Genomic DNA, 17621 nt, shown 5'->3' with positions numbered 1-17621 from the left:
TTCAATTTACAATTCCTTTCCAAGTGTTAGACTGTTATCGTTTGTCCACTATGAGCCAGTATAGCTGTTGCCATTGTCAATGGTTGCTTAGTTGCTGAATGCCTGGTTAAAAGTACAAGGATATTTTAGAAACCTCACAAATATCTCTCCACCGCTCATGTAAGAAGAGTAGCATTCAAAGCTTTTGACTAATGTATGATTTAAAAAACAACAACATTTAGATCATTTATTTGACTAGGCAAGTCAGTTAAGAACAAATTCTCATTTTCAATGACGGCCTAGGAACAGTGAGTTAACCGCCTGTTCAGGGGCAGAAGGACAGATTTGTACCTTGTCAGCTCAGGGATTTGAACTTACATCCTTTTGGTTACTAGTCCAACCCTCTAACCACTATGCTACCCTGCCACCCCAACAATGCTACCTGAAGTCAATGTTGTATGTTTTATATGAACCTTAGCAACATGTTTAAATATGAAAATGATCAGGATTTAGAAATGTGATGGAATGGCTACTTTTGCCACTTCACAGTTGTTATACAGTGCCAACTCTTGACACGGTCTTTCAGAGTTTCCCTATGTACAAACATATACAATTGATAGATATTTGACCCGGTTAAGGCTTTCTATGCCACTGTCATCATGCTACCTTCTACACATTCTTTTAAGAAATAACACTGCTGACATTGGTCAATTCAAATTTAGCAATACAACAGCAAGCAACAATCTTCTTCTCACAAAATGCAGGAAACGGCCAAGGGCTAATTTGTTCATGCAATACTGCCTTTTTAACACATGCCAAACCTAGATGTGCTTTCTTTTCATAAACATATTGTGTGATAGCTCTTCATGTGGGATCATTTTTGCATTCAGTTGAAAGCTTGTGCGAATAGGCGTATATTGTAATATTCTAACGTAATTATTATATTCAGTTTCCTACTGTTCGGTTGTGTGGTCAGGTGCCACAAAGAGGGACTTGGGAAAATTGCAGTTGGCTCAGAACAGGGCAGCACGGCTGGCCCTTAAAAGTACACGGGGAGCTAACGTCAATGACATGCATGTCAATCTCTCATGGCTCAAAGTGGAAGAGAGATTTACAAAAACAAGTAATGAGGAAGTCAGAGGTGTTGATAAGCTGAAGGTACCGAGCTGTTTTGTTTAAAATACTAGCACACAGCTCAGACACCCATGTATACCCCACAAGACATGCCACCAGGGGTCTCTTCACAGTCCCCAAGTCCAGAACAGACTAGTCCACATCAGGTAATTGATGCAAGCAGTAGAATCAGATTTAAAAAGCAGGTAAGAAAACACCTTATGGAACAGCGGGACTGTGAAGTAACACAAATGTAGACAAGTGCATACACACACACACGATAACATTCACACTATACACACGTACACATGGATTTTGCGTTGTTGATATGTGGCAGGGGAGTATGGGCCTGAGGGCACACAGTGTGTTGTGAATTCTGTAATTAACGTATTGTAATGCTTTTAAAAGGTATAACTACCTTAATTATGCCAGACCCCAGGAAGAGTAGCTGCTGCCTTGGCAGCAGATAATGGGGATCCATAAAAAATACAACGTTTAATGGTGGAAATTGATAATTACTCTTGAAACGTTTGCCCCAGTTTCATGTACTTTCTAGGGTGTACAGTAGACTATAAAGCGATTTCAATGCTACCATTTGAGTCACCTCATATAAGTCATGACATCTGTCCATTTTCCAAAAGAAGGGACATCCTTTTGGTTCCCACCATTTCAGATTTATGACACAACAGCCTGCAGTTCGAATTGTTAGTTTGAACACAGCAGAAACATTGTGTTCAATTATAGTTTCTTATTGGGGCTATAAAGCGTCTAGACAACCCTCCCCTCTTTTTCACCTTCAGTCAGTCTCTAAGTAAAAAGCATTTGCTTTTCTGGATATATGGACTTGTCTTTGTCTCACAGCCATCAACCATTTTTTTTCAACTCCCCTTAATTCCACAGTTGCTGTTAGAGCTGCAACAACACAATCATATACTGGACGTGCTGAATTTCGATGTCCCTCAAATTCCATCTGATTTACACTTTATTTACTGTAATTAAACATTACTATCTTTCAAGGGGAAATGCAGCTTTGAATGGGAAATTAACCTTTTTCGTTATCCTGTGGCTGAAGCTTACCTTGGCTAAAATGTGTGTAGCCTTTTAGCTGCTTGATATGATTGTCATCTCTATACAGAATGGAATGAATTCCACATCCTCACTGCATGGAAAACTTGAACACCTTCCACCACATGCACACAACAACAGAGAGGACAATGGGGTGGTCTGTAATCTGGAGTTAGCCATGTCCTTACTTAGTTTTCCATTTTTGCTTTGAATGCCTTTTTTTTACAATCTGGATGTCCTCTCATTGTATAGTGGATCTGTATGTTACACATAAAGTATATACAGCTTAAAGACACCCCCCACAAATACAGTATATTATAGCATTTAAATGATTATTACAGTATGGTTCACCACAAAGTTTCTACAGTTTCGGGCCAGTAGGGCTCTTGATTGGAGTGATTGGAGTGATTGAACGTCTGGGCCAAAGTTGTCTCTCTTGAGGAAGAGTCTTGTCTGTCTGTACCTCTCTTGCATGTGATTTAAACCAACCTTGAAATATACATGTGATATGTCATTTTTTTTAAACAATTTTAATAAGAATAATTATATTTTCAGTTAACAGAAACACCTTCACATACGTTTTTGGTAACTAAATCAATGACAAAACTGATCATGTACAGTGCCTTCAGAAAGTATTCATACCCCTTACCTTATTCCACATTTTGTTGTGTTACAGCTTGAATTCAAATGGATTAAGTAAAAAATAAATAAAATCTACACACAATACATGACAAAGTGGAAACATATCTAATTTACAAAAGTATTCACAACCGTAAGTCAATACATGTTAGAATCAACTTTGGTAGCGATTACAGCTGTGAGTCTGTCTGGGTAAGTCTGTAAGAGCTTTGCATACCTGGATTGTACAATATTTGCCCATTATGCTTTTAATTCTTCATGCTCTGTCAAGTTGATTGTTGATCCTTGCTAGATAGCTATTTTCAAGTTTTGCCATAGATGTTCAAGCCAATTTAAGTCAAAACTGTGACTAAGCAACATTCAATGTCGTCTTGGTAAGAAATTCCAGTATATATTTGGCCTTGTGTTTTAGGTTATTGTCCTGCTGAAAGGTGAATTTGTCTCCCCGTGTCTGTTTGAAAGGAGATTGAAACAGGTTTTCTTCTAGGATTTTGCCTGTGATTAGCTCCATTCATTTATTTTTTATCCTGAAAAACTCCCCAGTCCTTAAGGATTACAAGCAGAACTATAACATGATGCAGCCACCACTATGCTTGAAAAGCAGTATTACTGTACAGGCTTTCTTTTCTCTCTGTCAATACGTTAGTATTGTGAAGTAACTACAATGTTGGTGATCCATCCTCAGTTGTATCCTCATCACAGCCATTAAACTTACTGTTTTAAAGTTACCATTGGTCTCATGGTGAAATCCCTGAGCGGTTTCCTTCCTCTCCGGGAACTGAGTTAGGAAGGACGGCTGTATCTTTGTAGTGACTGGGTGTATTGATGCAGCCTCCAAAGTGTAAATGATAATGTCACCATGCTCAAAGGGATATTCAATTTCTGCTTTTTACTCATATACCAATAGACAGGTTGGTTGTTTAGCAACTAAAACAGACAGGGTTGGCTTAAATTGTTGACAACATGTTAACTATTTAGTCTCCAATGATTATAGAAAACATAAATACTTTTGCACAATGAACATGTCTCTCAAATACATTTTTTTGCCATATTAGCATTGGCATGAAATCAGTCAAAACACCTCAAAGCAAGACATGGTATCAAGAACAAGATTAAATTAGCTGAAGCGAGTCACATACGATTCCCCATATGGCAGTTTTTTGTCATTGTCGGTAGCTATCTGGCCATCCAGAATCACAACTTTTTTGTGACATTATCATCTAACCCATCTATTGGTGCCCTTCTTTGCGAGGCATTGAAAATCCTCCCTGGTCTTTGTGGTTGAATCTGTGTTTGAAATTCACTGCTCGACTGAGGGATTTTACAGATAATTGTATGTGTGGGGTACAGAGACGGTAGTCATTCAAAAATCATGTTAAGCACTATTATTGCACACAGGATTGCCATAACAAAGGGGTTGAATACTTATTGACTCAAGACATTTCAGCTTTTAATTTTTAATTCATTTGTAAAAATGTCTAAAAACATACTTCCACGTGATGTGGTATTTTGTGTAGGCCAGTGACTCAATTTAATACATTTTAAATTCAGGCTGTAACACAACAAAATGTGGAAAAAGTCAATGGGTTTGAATACTTTCTGAAGGCACTGTAAATAATTTTATGAATGATCTTAATGATTTTTTAAAAATTTTACAATTTCACAATACTTTTTCATTCAGCTCACCTAGATCACAATGCAAAGGATAGAGTGCAGGGTTTATGGATCATAAACAACATATTTGACTGGACATTGGAAGAAAATGACAGATTAATATGAAGTAAAATCTCTGCAAGGGATTATTAATTTCTCAAAAAGGTTTTTCAAAATGTTCTACATGATGAAATACACTTTAATGTGTACCCTAAACAAACTAAATTGAATGAAATGATGATCGAAGTTACAATATTTCCATATATACAGTATAGCAGATTTTGTAGTTCTGTAACTCCTTTACCTCCCTCCCCATTGTTGCCCATCCACTAGTATCGCATCTCCCGCCCCCTTGGCATTCTGCTATTCTCATCAATGGGCCCTATTTGAATAAAGTGTAAGCACTTGGAGTGGAGCCAATCAGCTGTCAGAGGACCATGATACATCGCAATGCATTATTGATAATAATAATTCCTTTGACATGCGCATTTCTACTTCAGGGGCTAATTTTACAACCCGAAGAATTTGTAAAGAAGGGACGAAAATTGCGTTACTATTTGCTCCCGATGGTTGCACCATGTCGAGGCGCAAGCAAGCTAAGCCACAGCAAATCAATTCCGATGAGCCCGGTTCGTCAGAAAATGGTGAGTTTTTGGACTGTTAAACTACTTTTGGAAAGAGTCGCGCAGGGTTACGTTTATCCAATGTTGCAAGGTAGCAACATTTTTATTTGGAAAGTTATTCATTGTTTCTCCTCGCACTTTGACCTGGCTGGAGCATGACCCTTGGAACTGACCATGCATTTTTTTTTTTTAATAAGCCTGCGAGTTTGAAGTTACCATTTTTGCCAATATACAGTTGACTTTTTGAAATTGTGTAAGCGGGTTTCTTGTTTGAAAACCTTTTGCGTTTATTCGTGATTATTCGTATGAATAAAATACGGTTTAATCTGTTTGAACATCAATTGATCAATCGATTGCGTTTTGTTGAATAGAGTCAAAGCCCACTGTAAACGACATGATGCCTTAACTTTGAGTTAAGTTTCTCGAAAATGTTACCAATGGAATACGAAACTGGAATAGTTGGGTGACTACCAACGTTATTGCTGTAGGCTATTTAGAATGTTAATGTTTGGCTGTATTTTAGATTATTAAAAAGGTAATTGTAGAGAAATCAGTTGCACGTCTTTTGATATTTTCACATAGGCCTAATTGAAGAACTATCCATGTTCCGCATCAGAATTTGATTGCATGTGGTGTTTCTCCTGCTTTGGACTGTAGAAGTTTTTAATTTGTGCTCAAATACATGGCATAACGTTGTACTTTTGTCAGTGTTTGATGCAGTGTATTTTGGGGGCAATTTTCTAAAAGGTTCCAAACAGTGTGGTATGAAATGTGACTCAGAAGTAAGCTGATTTAAAGGGGGAAGGGGGGCAGTGGTAGGTTTGTAAGCAAGCAAGGGTTGGCGGTGCGGCTTGTGTTGCCATGTAGGCATGCCATAGTAATTAACTTTATGAATGATTCTATTGATTCTACTTACATGTAGGCTACGCTGCTTTATTGGGAGTGTGCATATGTTCGATAACTTCTTGTCGGTGTTTTTTTGATCTGAGAATAGTTACGTTCCATTTAATACAGGTTATCAATGTACTCTCATTAAGTGGCATCCTTGTGTAGTTTCACCTCGTGCCATATTGAATTTTACGTGATCTGATACAATTTATGCGCCACCAAGTGGTCATGTGATTTATTTTACTTGACACAAGTGGGGAAAGTCAGTCTTGTTATTTAGAAATGATTTTTTTTTTTTTACTTGCTTCCCCTTAATTTTGCGGGTTCTTGATTAGTTTCGTCTCTGAAAATCGCCCACTTTTTTGCATAGTAAAATCTTAAAGGTAACGTTCTCCTCCCTCTGCCTATTACTTTATTCACTGCAACAGCATTGCAAATTTGTTTGACAATGAACGGATTCGGAATACAATGCCATTTGCCATTTTTTTCCACCCGATTCCAGTTGCCTGGTGAGCGATTAACAAGGGCAGCAACAGTTTCGCTGGAAGGATGCAGACAGATGGTCTACCCCACAGAGAGTACGTTAGCTTTTGACAATGCGACTGGTTGCGAAATGGACTCGGTCGGCAGACAAATAAAAATCATCACTTATTTATTCCAGTCCCATTTTGCTAGAATTGACTTTTCATGTAAATTGAGAAGTTGATGTGCGAGACGATTGCCCCGGATCATTTCTGGGTTTTACAGGCAAATCGATGGATGTCTTTTATATGAAGCCACTGTTCTGACTGATTATTGTGAGTATAGGTACACAGTCGTTTTGTTTTATATTGACATGGTGTTAAATTCAAGTACAGGTCGTATAGATCTTTGTTTATATTTCACACCATAATTCGCAGACTTGAATTATTGTGGCAAATTCAGGCATATTACAGGCCCACACAATGAATATTGGTTTTACATGTCCTTATAATAAAGTATGCTTGTTATCGGGAGTCATTTAAGTTTCTAAAATGAAATGAGTGTCAGGAAAGACAGGCTGGTCTTATTTTTTTAATCCTACATGAGACAGGGGCGGCAGGTAGCCAAGTGATTAGGGCTAGTAACAGAAGTTGCTAGATCGAATCCCCGAGCTGACAATGTAAAAATAGGTCGTTCTGCCCCTGAACAAGGCAGTTAACCCACTGTTCCCAGGGCGTCATTGTAAATAAGAATTTGTTCTTAACTGACTTGCCTTTTTAAGTAAAGGTTAAATGACTAAAATAAATAAAAAGACATTGGTTGCTTGCCCCTGGTGTTTTTGTCAGATGTTGCCCTCTGCTGGCAGTAGTGCACTGAGCCCAAATTGCACGAAATCAATGCATTGACTGGAAATGTGATTGAGAAAGGTTTTTCATGAATGTAAATGACTGATTCAAGTTTTGCCCACCAAGCAATATTAATTTATAATCTATATTAACCTCATTATTTATTGAAGTATTTGAATACCACCTTGAGTGTGTGTATATAGTAGCAGTCAAATGTTTGGACACACCACCTCAATCCAGGGTTTTTCGACATTGTCGAATAATAGTGAAGACATCATAACTATGAAAGGACACATATGGAATCATGTGGTAACTGAAAGTGTTATTTTAGATTCTTCAAAGGAGCCACACTTTGCCTTCTCTCAACCAGCATCATGAGGTAGTCACCTGGAATGCATTTCAAAAGGTGTGCCTTGTTAAATGTTAATTTGTGGCATTTATTTCCTTAATGCATTTGAGCCAATCAGTTGTGTTATAACAAGGTAGCGGTGGTATACACAAAATAGCCCTATTTGGTAAAAGAACAAGTCCATATTGTGGCAAGAACAGCTCAAGTAAGCAAAGAGAAAAGACAGTCCATTATTACTTGAAGACATGAAGGTCAGTCAATCTGAAAAATTAAGAACTTTGAGAGGTTCTTCAAGTGCAGTTGCAAAAACCATCAAACACTAAGATGAAACTGGCTCTCATGAGGACCGCCGCAGGAAAGGAAGACCCAGAGTTACCTCTGCTGCAGAGGATAAGTTCATTAGTTACCAGCCTCAGAAATTGCAGCCCAAATAAATGCTTCACAGAATTCAAGTAACACACATCTCAACATCAACTGTTCAGAGGAGACTGTGTGAATCAGGCCTTCATGGTTGAATTGCTGTAAATAAACCACTACTAAAGGACACCAATAAGAAGACTTGATTAGGCCAAGAACCACAAGCAATGGGCATTAGGCATTAGGAAATCTGTCCTTTGATCTGAGTCTAAATTTGAGATATTTGGTTCTAACTACCGTGTATTTGTGAGACGCAAAGTACGTGACTGGATGATCTCCGCATGTGTGGTTCCCACCGTGAAGCATGGAGGTGTGGGGGTGCTTTGCTGGTGACACTGTCAGTGATTTTATTTAGAGTTCAAGGCTCACTTAACCAGCATTCTGCAGTGATACGCCATCCCATCTGGTTTGCGCTTAGTCCCAATATCATATCATTTGTTTTTCAACAGGACAATGACCCAATACGCATCCAGGCTGTGTAAGGGCTATTTGACCAAGTAGGAGATTGACGGAGTGCTGCATCAGATGACCTGGCCTTCACAATCACCTTACCGCAACCCAATTTAGATGGTTTGGGATGAGTTGGTGAAGGAAAAGCAGCCAACAAGTACTCAGCATAAATGGGAACTGCTTCAAGACTGTTGGAGAAGCATTCCAGGTGAAGCTGGTTGAGAGAATGCTAAGAGTGTGCAAAGCTGTCAAGGCAAAGGGTGGAGAATTTGGAGAATCTCAAATATAAAATATATTTGGTTTTATTTAACTTCTACGGGATCGGTATCCCCTACGGGACGTTTAATGTAGGCTAATGTGATTAGCATGAGGTTGTAAGTAACAAGATAATTTCCCAGGACATAGACATGTTTTATATGGGCAGAAAGCTTAAATTATTGTTAATCTAACTGCACTGTCCAATTTACAGTGAAAGAATACCATGCTATTATTTGAGTGTGCACAATTGTGAACTTGAAAGTATTAAACCTATTAGGCACATTTGGGCAGTCTTAATACAACATTTTGAACAGATACGCAATGATACGCATTGGATCAGTCTAAAACTTTGCACATACACTGCTGCCATTTAGTGGCCAAAATCTAAATTGTGCCTGGGCTGGAATAATACGTTATGGCCTTTCTCTTATATTTCAAAGATGATGGTACAAAAAAAACGCATGTTTTCTTTTCCTTTGTATTATCTTTTATGAGATCTATGTTCTCCTAAATTCATTTTTAATTTCCACAAACTTCAGTGTTTCCTTTCAAATGGTATCAAGAATATGTATAAAATATGAAAATTGGGGGGGGGGGTGAACAATCCTTTTAACACTTTTTTGGTTACTACGTGATTCCATATGTGTTATTTCATAGTTTTGATGTCTTCACTATTATTCTACAATGTAGAAAATAGTAAAATAAAGAAAAACCCTTGTAGATGTTTCCAAACTTTTGTGTGTGTATAAAAAAATATATACACACACTACCACTATCTTGAAAAATAACTCTAAATGATAGGCAGTATAAGTACATCTCTTGAATTTTAAATTCTATTTTAATTATATCCAGGCTGTAATTAATTAATTTATACTCGTTGGTTTATTATTTTTAACTTGACATTTCCCTACTATTATCATTACAGGTGTTCTACAAGACGGTCAAACTGAAGAGAATGGGAATGAGGTGAAGAGGTTTAGAATGGATGAGATGAAGGTCTGCAACAAATGTTGTGCTGAATTCATCGATGAGGCGGAGTTTTTAAAACATCAGAATAATTGCACTAAAAGTCATGAGATGGTCATCATGAAAGATGGAGAGGGGAGAGAAGTACCAGATGACTTCTCACAGAGTGACTTTCAGAAAGACCACAGTGACTGCCAGTCCAGCAGTAATACTCTGTCAAAGTCCAATGCAGTGTCTATGGAAAGGATGGAGGAAGAACCAAAATCAAACAGTGAGGAACAACCATCCAAACAAGACCAGGTGGAGATGTCTGACAGTCCCAGGCCTGAGATGAGTTGCCATCAGCACCAAGCCTCATCCAAACCCCAAGATTCAAATGTCACCTTGGAGTCCATGCCTGGCACCAAAGTGGCTGTCACTCAGCACTCATCGAACAGTGGTTTGAACAACTGCAAGTCTCCACAGGCCTCCCAGGAAGCCTTGCAAGCCATCCCTGTGATCCTGGAACAGCTAGTGGCCCTCCAGCAGCAGCAGCTCCAGCAGATCCAACTGACTGAGCAGATCCGTATCCAAGTGTCAATGATGGCTCCACAGAGCCTCCACTCGGCCCTAGGGGCAGCAGTCGACCCCCTCAAAGCCTTAGGAGTTCATCTCTCCCAGCAGCTCTCTGCTGCAGCAGCCCTGATCGGCAAGAGGACTGGCAACCAGAGCCTCTCGCTAGAGTCCCTCAAACAGGGTAAACTACCTCTGTCCAATGGCATTCCCACCTCACTGGCTCGAGGCATGGGGCCGATGCCCTTCAAAGCCGATATGTTGAAGGGGCTCCCAGACATGGCCAACCACCTACCAGCGATACTGCCTCATTCAACAGGCTCTGTGGTCTACCAAAGTCCCCTCACTAGCCTCTCATCAGGGATGGATCCCTCTAAGAAAGTAAAGAGCAAGATCCCAAATATGCCTGAGTCTAAAAATGGGTCTGGTGGCGACAGCATGTACAAGCACAAATGTAAATACTGTGGGAAAACGTTTGGGAATGACAGCGCACTCCAGATCCATTTGCGCTCGCACACTGGAGAAAGACCATTTAAATGTAACATATGTGGAAACCGTTTCACAACCAAAGGAAACCTCAAAGTGCATTTCCAAAGACACAAGGAGAAGTACCCTTACATCAGGATGAACCCACATCCTGTGCCGGAACACCTTGACAACATTCCCACCAGCAGCGGCATCCCCTACGGCATGTCAATGCCCATTGAAGAATCCAACATGGTGGACATGAAGCCAATGCTCGGCCTCCCATCTCCAGGTTTCCACCCATCAGTACTGCAGGGGTTCAAGCCTTCATTTGATTGTTTCAGGAGTGACCCGTTCTCCCAAAGAGCGTCATCGGGAGGTGACTGCGTGTCAATTTCCTCAAACATGTTCAATCACGAAATGGGCTCTGATCAGGACCACCAGGTATCTAAAGAGCTAATGGGAGCGCTGCATCACATGAATGGCAAAGGCCTTCCTGGCGACCACAACAGCTCTGAAACTGCCAAACTACAGCAAATGGTGGATGGACTGGAAAAGAGGACCAATGACCCAAACGAGTGCTACATCTGCCACCGGGTGCTCAGCTGCCAGAGCTCCTTGAAGATGCATTACCGTACGCATACGGGCGAGCGGCCCTACAAGTGTAAGATCTGTGGACGTGCCTTCTCCACCAATGGCAACCTCAAAGCTCATTACGGTGTTCATCGGGCAAACACGCCCCTCAAGATGCAGCACTCTTGCCCCATCTGCCAGAAGAAGTTCACCAATGCGGTGGTTCTTCAGCAGCACATCCGCATGCACATGGGAGGCCAGATCCCTAACACCCCCATGCCAGAGACCCAGCTCGAGGGCTTGGAAGAAATTGACTCCTCTCTGCCTGACGAGAAGTCCATGGACACCAACGGCTTTGAGTGCATGGTAGACCAAGACGCAGAGCTTGACTCTCAAGAAAAGCCAACCGACACCTCAGATTCTCTCGCACCATCTTTCTCTGAGGAACCACACCAACCTAATCAGGACCCTCCATCCTCTATGTTCTCCAGCATAGCTGCTCAGGAGAACCACATGAAGAACCTCACCTTGGCTCTCAACCTGCAACGCCAAAGCGGCACTGCCTCGGAGTGTGATGGAGTGCCCCCCAAAGAGTCCCCATCAGCCGCCGAGTGCATCCGGGAGCATGAGTACCGGAATGGCTGCAGCCCTGACATCTCAGACTCGGTCTCTTTCCACTCCTCATCACCAGTCAACGCACTGGCTGCTGCCTACATGGCTAAGTCCCCCGAGTCAGCCATCCCTGAGGATTACACCCGGAATGAGCCTAGAACGGACTCTGACAGCAGCTCTCAGGATGCCAATGGAGCTCTGGACCTAACGGCACCCAGCTTTACCCAAAGAAACATCAAAGAAGAGCCTGGCCTACCCTTCACTAATAGAGAGTATGGTAAGTATATAAGCCCCATTGGTTAGAGTGTGCTTTATTGTAAATCAATCACATTCCCTGTAGGGTTTTAAAAATAGGTTGACTGGGAGTAATCTTGATTATTGTTTATTAACTGGATTTATTTTTCTTCTCTTAACAGCTCCCAGCCATTTGCCTCCTTTTATGAGGGTGCCTCCCAGTCTGGTCAAACTGGAGAGGCAGATTCCCCCAGAGAGCTCAATGGGCATGGGCCCTCTATTTGTCTCCCAGATGCCTCAGGGAGTGGGAGGGCAGCCACGGGATGGCTCCAGTGCTCACCGTAGATCCAGCAAGCAGCATCTGTGTAACTCCTGTGGCAAAAACTTCTCCTCTGCCAGCGCCCTGCAGATCCATGAAAGGACCCACACTGGCGAGAAGCCCTTTGGCTGCACCATTTGTGGCAGGGCCTTCACCACTAAAGGCAACCTCAAGGTAAGGCTTTTTTTATAGAAATGAAATGCAGTGCTATTAAAGCCTTTGTCTTTCATGGACTCTGTGGCCTGGTATGAAACCGCTAACTTCCTGCAATTCTAAACATTTTGCCATGGGGCAAAGAGTAAAATGTGCTTTTTTTTTATATAGCTAATCTCATGCTATTTTGCCATGAGTCTGAGAATGTTTTGCTGTGTTGACTGTAATAAATGCACTGGATTATGAGCTTGAGGCCTGATGAGCTGTCTTTGCTAAATGATCAAATTAAGTTGGTGTTGGCATGGTGCATATAGTCATAGAAGCACAGTGACATATGCCTCAATGCAGTCATAGTCATGGATTATTGGGGGAGTGGCTTTCAGTTATTTTTGTATCAGAGTGAATGTCATTCCAGTGCACTGCTTGGTATGAATTCTATCTGATAGTGTTTGTATGTTTAGGTAAATAGACAAATGTCCTATTTGGAACATGAGTAGAAAGCATCATTTTTGTTGTTGCTTTATCTGATTGGGTTGGCCTGGCTCGCCAGTGGCTGGGTCTGGGCACACATGTGCCTACGTGGCTGGATTGTCCAAAGTGGATGTTAAGTAATTGTCAACATTTTGATTAACTAGCCCTAACCTTAACCCTAACCTTAACCCTTACCTCAATCCTGGCCCTAACCTAAAACGTTACCCTAACCTTAGCAAGCATTTGCTTATCAACAGATGGTTTAATAGTATGACCACCTATATGGAACTATCCAAATAAGTGTGACCTCATTTTCTGTAGTAATATCTATTCCATGCTTGTTTTAGGTGCACGTTGGAACTCACATGTGGAACAGCTCTGCGAGGCGCGGCCAGCGCCTCTCTCTGGACAACCCCATGGCCCTGATGGCGATGAGCTCAGAGTCTGGCAACATGATGCCAGAGATGATGCCATCTCCCAGGGAACTGGGTCCTCCTCCGCCGATGAACTTCGACCAGTCTCTGTGGAGCCAGTACACTGCTGCTTTCACCAATGGCCTGTCCATGAAGACTAACGAGATCTCTGTGATCCAAAATGGCGGAATGCCTGGTAGCCTAGCCGGTGGTCCTACGGTCTGCTCTACTGGAGGCCTGATGGAAATGGATGGGTCCCACTCTGGCCTGCCTGCCACCATGGCAGAGATGGAAAGGAATGGCTCAGAGTGTGTGGCTAGATCTCAGTTCCAACATTTCATGGAGGAAGGGAAAATTGCAGTGAACTAGTTGTAAAATGGAAGAACAAAACAGTTTTATCTGTTTTTGTTTTGCTGATAGTTTCTTTGTCGATTGTGTACGGATTTTGAATATTCATAGTAGCAATGTTAGCTAACATTGCCACTTGGTCCTTGACTGGTACAAACAACACGTGCTATTCCAACACTTTCAAGAGATAGTCCATAACCCTTGCTGAACATATTGCTGTTTATTTTGCGAAGCCTAGTTGGAACTCTCAGTAACTTAAATGATGCAGCTCTTCCCCTTTTCATTTGAACAATTCACCCCTTAAGTGTTATTTTTAGTTGAAGTTGCTAAAACTACTGTAGGTGTATTTACGGTTATATTTTTCTCCATAATATATGCGGGTATTTCTGTGACACTTTTTAGTCTTGTATCCTGAAGTTGAATGTATGGCTTACTTGAAACCGCTTTGATTCAGAATGTCTCTCTCCTTGACGGAAGAACCTGTAGGATTTTGTCTAGCATTATGAAAGCTTCAGTGTATAACCGATTGTGGACACCATTGTTTTAGTGCAGATAAACAAGTGGTTGTCCTGATTCCTCTACAGTACATAACTACTTGGCTCTCGACCTATTGTGTGCCATACATTTTATGAAATGTGTGTAGTTTCAAAATGGCCAACCGTCTTGCAACGATATTTCATAGGAAAGTGTTTGATATTTCAAGTTGTCTGCAGATGCTCGGAGGTGGTCTGCTGAGAGTTATCCGTCAGGTGTAATATACTTTTGTTTGATCCAGACAGACTGATTTGCTCAGTCATCTGTTTTGGATGTTGATTATGTTTCCAGGTAGTTTACAGATGCTGAGACAATAGTTTCTTTGCCTTTCTCTCTAAAACTGAAAAACCTCATGCCAAGTGCCTAGCTTGAATTTGAATTGTTGCTATATTGTGTCTTTTTTTTCTTTTTTTAAAGCACCACAAGATTGTAATGACGGTTATATTTGTCTGTGTGTTTTGACTGGTACTATATTTTTCCATATTGCATTGTTCCCGGAAGTGTTTTCTTTTCACTAATTTACAAGATAACTTTTTCCATATTTTTGCTCCCAATATTCCTTTTTGTAGAGCTTCTGCGTCTTTTGGTGGGTTGTGTTCTGAAGGCTATGGTTTGCGTCCCAAATGGTACCATATTCTCTACATACACAGGCCCTGGTCAAAAGTAGTGCAGCGTACAGGGAATAGGAATACCATTTGGGACACAACCCATAAAATGCTGAATGCTCTCAATCATGCCTGCACTTTATATTTCTTCAAACTTTTGGTAAGCTTGTCATTTTAATGGTTACGTGTCAAAACCCTCATTTACATTGACCTTGATCTTCATATAAGAGTGCACATCAGCGATTGTCATCTTTTCTTAGTTTGAGGACTTGGAAACATTGACTTCAGAATTTTACTCTATTTAACTCAATTCCCAGCCCTATTAAGTTTGACATACTTCAATAATTCTCTCCATTGACTGGGACTCTACATTATTTTATCCATTGTGGAATCTTAAACTTTTTGTTTTGTTATTTATATTGTGTATGATGCCAGAGCTTTGGGGGCTACACTCTACCTCATTTAGATATTAGTTTGTCCTCCACCTACCCTCAAAGTTAACACAATGGGTACATTCACTCTCTGATACATTTTGAGTAAGCAATGATATGCTTTCATTCTTCGCACAACCTACTGAGTTGTGTAAGTAATGAATGTATCACTGGACTCTTTGCACAACTCAGAATGCACAGATTAACTCTATAATCCTGCTGTACATCCCCCATTGAAATGCATTTACCAAATTGTGCCTTGTTTTAAAAGTAAAACCATGCATCAGAACTGCTTTGAGGTTGTCTATACAATTCAAGAAATTGAGCCTGTGTAGGCTTGTTTACAATGTAAATGTCCTTTTCCTTATCCTTTTCCTTATCACCTAAAATGTTACTTTCTGGTCTTTCTGAAAATAGAAATCAGGGTGACCTTTCCAACTTTGGTTTGCATTCTTTTGTCAGTTCCCAGCATGCCATGAATTACTCTAAAAATCGTGTGTTTTATTTAATTGTTTGTATGAATTTGATTTATTTAGTTCAGTCTATGGAAGAGTTAGCGTTTCAGTTACAGGAGTAACTCTGCTCTCTCCTCAGAGCAGGGATTTGGAATTAATTACCTCATGGGTTTGTTCTTGCTACTTTTCTTTAATTTGCATTGTGCACATCCCTGATTTCCATCTTGTCTCCTTCAGATGACTTTCTTGGAGTTGTTGGTTTGGTTGTTGATCTCACATGTGTCCCAGAAATAAATGTTTGGTCCCAGATTTTGCATCAACTAAATTAATTTGCATCTCCAACTAGCCGTATGTTGTCTGTTCTCATTTTCTTCCCACAATCAAAGCTATCTGTTTTGTGACCTCTGATCAAGGCCTAGAGTGGTCTTCAAATGGATAAGTAGCCTAATTAGTTTATCCAACCATTTAAAAAAAAAGGTTAAAAAAAAAAGATAAAAGCCCCATGGCCATCTGTAGGTGTAGACTTATTCCAATTTGAATCTCTTGACATGTGCAGGGTTAAGATACACTATCTTGAAATGGTCAAGACTCAAGCATTGGCTACTGGGTTCAAGTTATCTGATTCAGTGCAGTCTCTCGACAAGCCTAGGCCAATATTTGTGGACCTTGGAATGACAGTCACTTCCGTCCATAGCTGTACTCCATCTAGTCACAACCCGCAGAGACTGCTAAGTGGAGTTTGCCTGGCGTCACCGTCAACTGGGGCTGCAGGAATGACGGACAATATTCCTTTACAACCAGTAAGACACAAAAAAAGACACGACAATAAAAACAGGAATGGGTAAGAACAAAAAAATAAATTTACACTAAGTAGAAATGAGAACATCGATATTAGGAGGATGTTAGGCTGTTATTTAGCTCGTTGGCTAATAACAATGAATTGTTTACAAAACCGCGGACGAATAGATTCGCTACATTGTAACCGTTCTAAACGTTCAAGATAAATGTTATTTTTCATTAAAAAAAATAACACAATGACGGGATTTGCCTTGGTTGGGGAAATGTGTAATCGAAATTAGTATTTCATTGTAGCGAAAGGGATGACACAACCTTGTTCCGGTTGCTGAATGCCCTGTCGGTGCTAGTGGGCCTACACTATTCATCGTCTATTGTTTGTTTATCTTGACTAGATAGGCCTATAGAACGGAAAAACAACACTATCATTATGCCTAAAACACAAGGTGGGGTAAAGTAGCGTGGCTGACTGGCATTCTTTGTGTCATTGCGTTGAACCAGCCCCAGACAGGGCAGGCCTTATGAGAATTGGGAGACAGCCAGTGATTTACTTGGGCAGGAGCTCACCGGAGTGGATTACCTGCACCTCGGAATATTAGTTAAGTATTGTGGAGCTCCACCTAAATATAAACAGTGTACCTGCACATATTTCAGTCCAAGTAAGGCACTGGGTACAGCAAACCACCATGATTGACTATGGACACAATACGGATGATGATGCGACTTGTATGAAGTTTATGATATTTCCTGATATATGCAATGATAATATTGCGTCATAGAGTTGCACCAATTGTAAAGTAAAGCCTAACGTCTCATGTCCACCAGTTGCATCAAACTCGTTGTGTTCCGGCGGAAGTTATTCATTGTCAATGGAGCAGTCTGCAATGCTACGTTGGGGGTGCCGCACTAGGCTGTGGTGCGTTCTGTGTACCGCATGCGTTCAATATTTTCAAC

At 40.7% G+C, this 17621-nt stretch overlaps 2 protein-coding genes across 3 annotated transcripts in view; both read left to right on the top strand.

Moving 5' to 3' along the window:
• Positions 1-4890: 4890 nt before the first annotated feature.
• Positions 4891-16181, top strand: LOC112221785 (sal-like protein 4). Of its 2 annotated transcripts, none has more exons than XM_024384108.1 (4): positions 4891-5093; positions 9667-12186; positions 12326-12636; positions 13434-16181. In XM_024384108.1, exons 1-4 carry the CDS (start codon positions 4931-4933, stop codon positions 13866-13868), a joined length of 3429 nt encoding a protein of 1142 aa, XP_024239876.1. In that variant the 5' UTR covers positions 4891-4930; the 3' UTR covers positions 13869-16181. The 2 variants fall into 2 exon arrangements, with proteins under 2 accessions (XP_024239876.1, XP_042159663.1); XM_042303729.1 differs by lacking the exon at positions 4891-5093 and adding an exon at positions 6564-6757.
• A 367-nt stretch (positions 16182-16548) lies between these two features.
• LOC112221784 (probable phospholipid-transporting ATPase IIA) overlaps positions 16549-17621 on the top strand; it is a 40153-nt gene continuing 39080 nt past the window's right edge. Inside the window, exon 1 of the mRNA XM_024384107.2 lies at positions 16549-16713. Coding sequence (XP_024239875.2) covers positions 16646-16713 — 68 coding nt within the window. The 5' untranslated portion in view covers positions 16549-16645. The remainder of the gene's footprint in view (positions 16714-17621) is intronic.

Source organism: Oncorhynchus tshawytscha, linkage group LG22 (genome assembly GCF_018296145.1).
Source record: "Oncorhynchus tshawytscha isolate Ot180627B linkage group LG22, Otsh_v2.0, whole genome shotgun sequence".
In the NCBI taxonomy this organism is placed as follows: domain Eukaryota; kingdom Metazoa; phylum Chordata; class Actinopteri; order Salmoniformes; family Salmonidae; genus Oncorhynchus; species Oncorhynchus tshawytscha.
The sequence above is the reverse complement of the archived record's forward strand: the minus strand, read 5'-3'. Positions and strand labels throughout refer to the sequence as shown.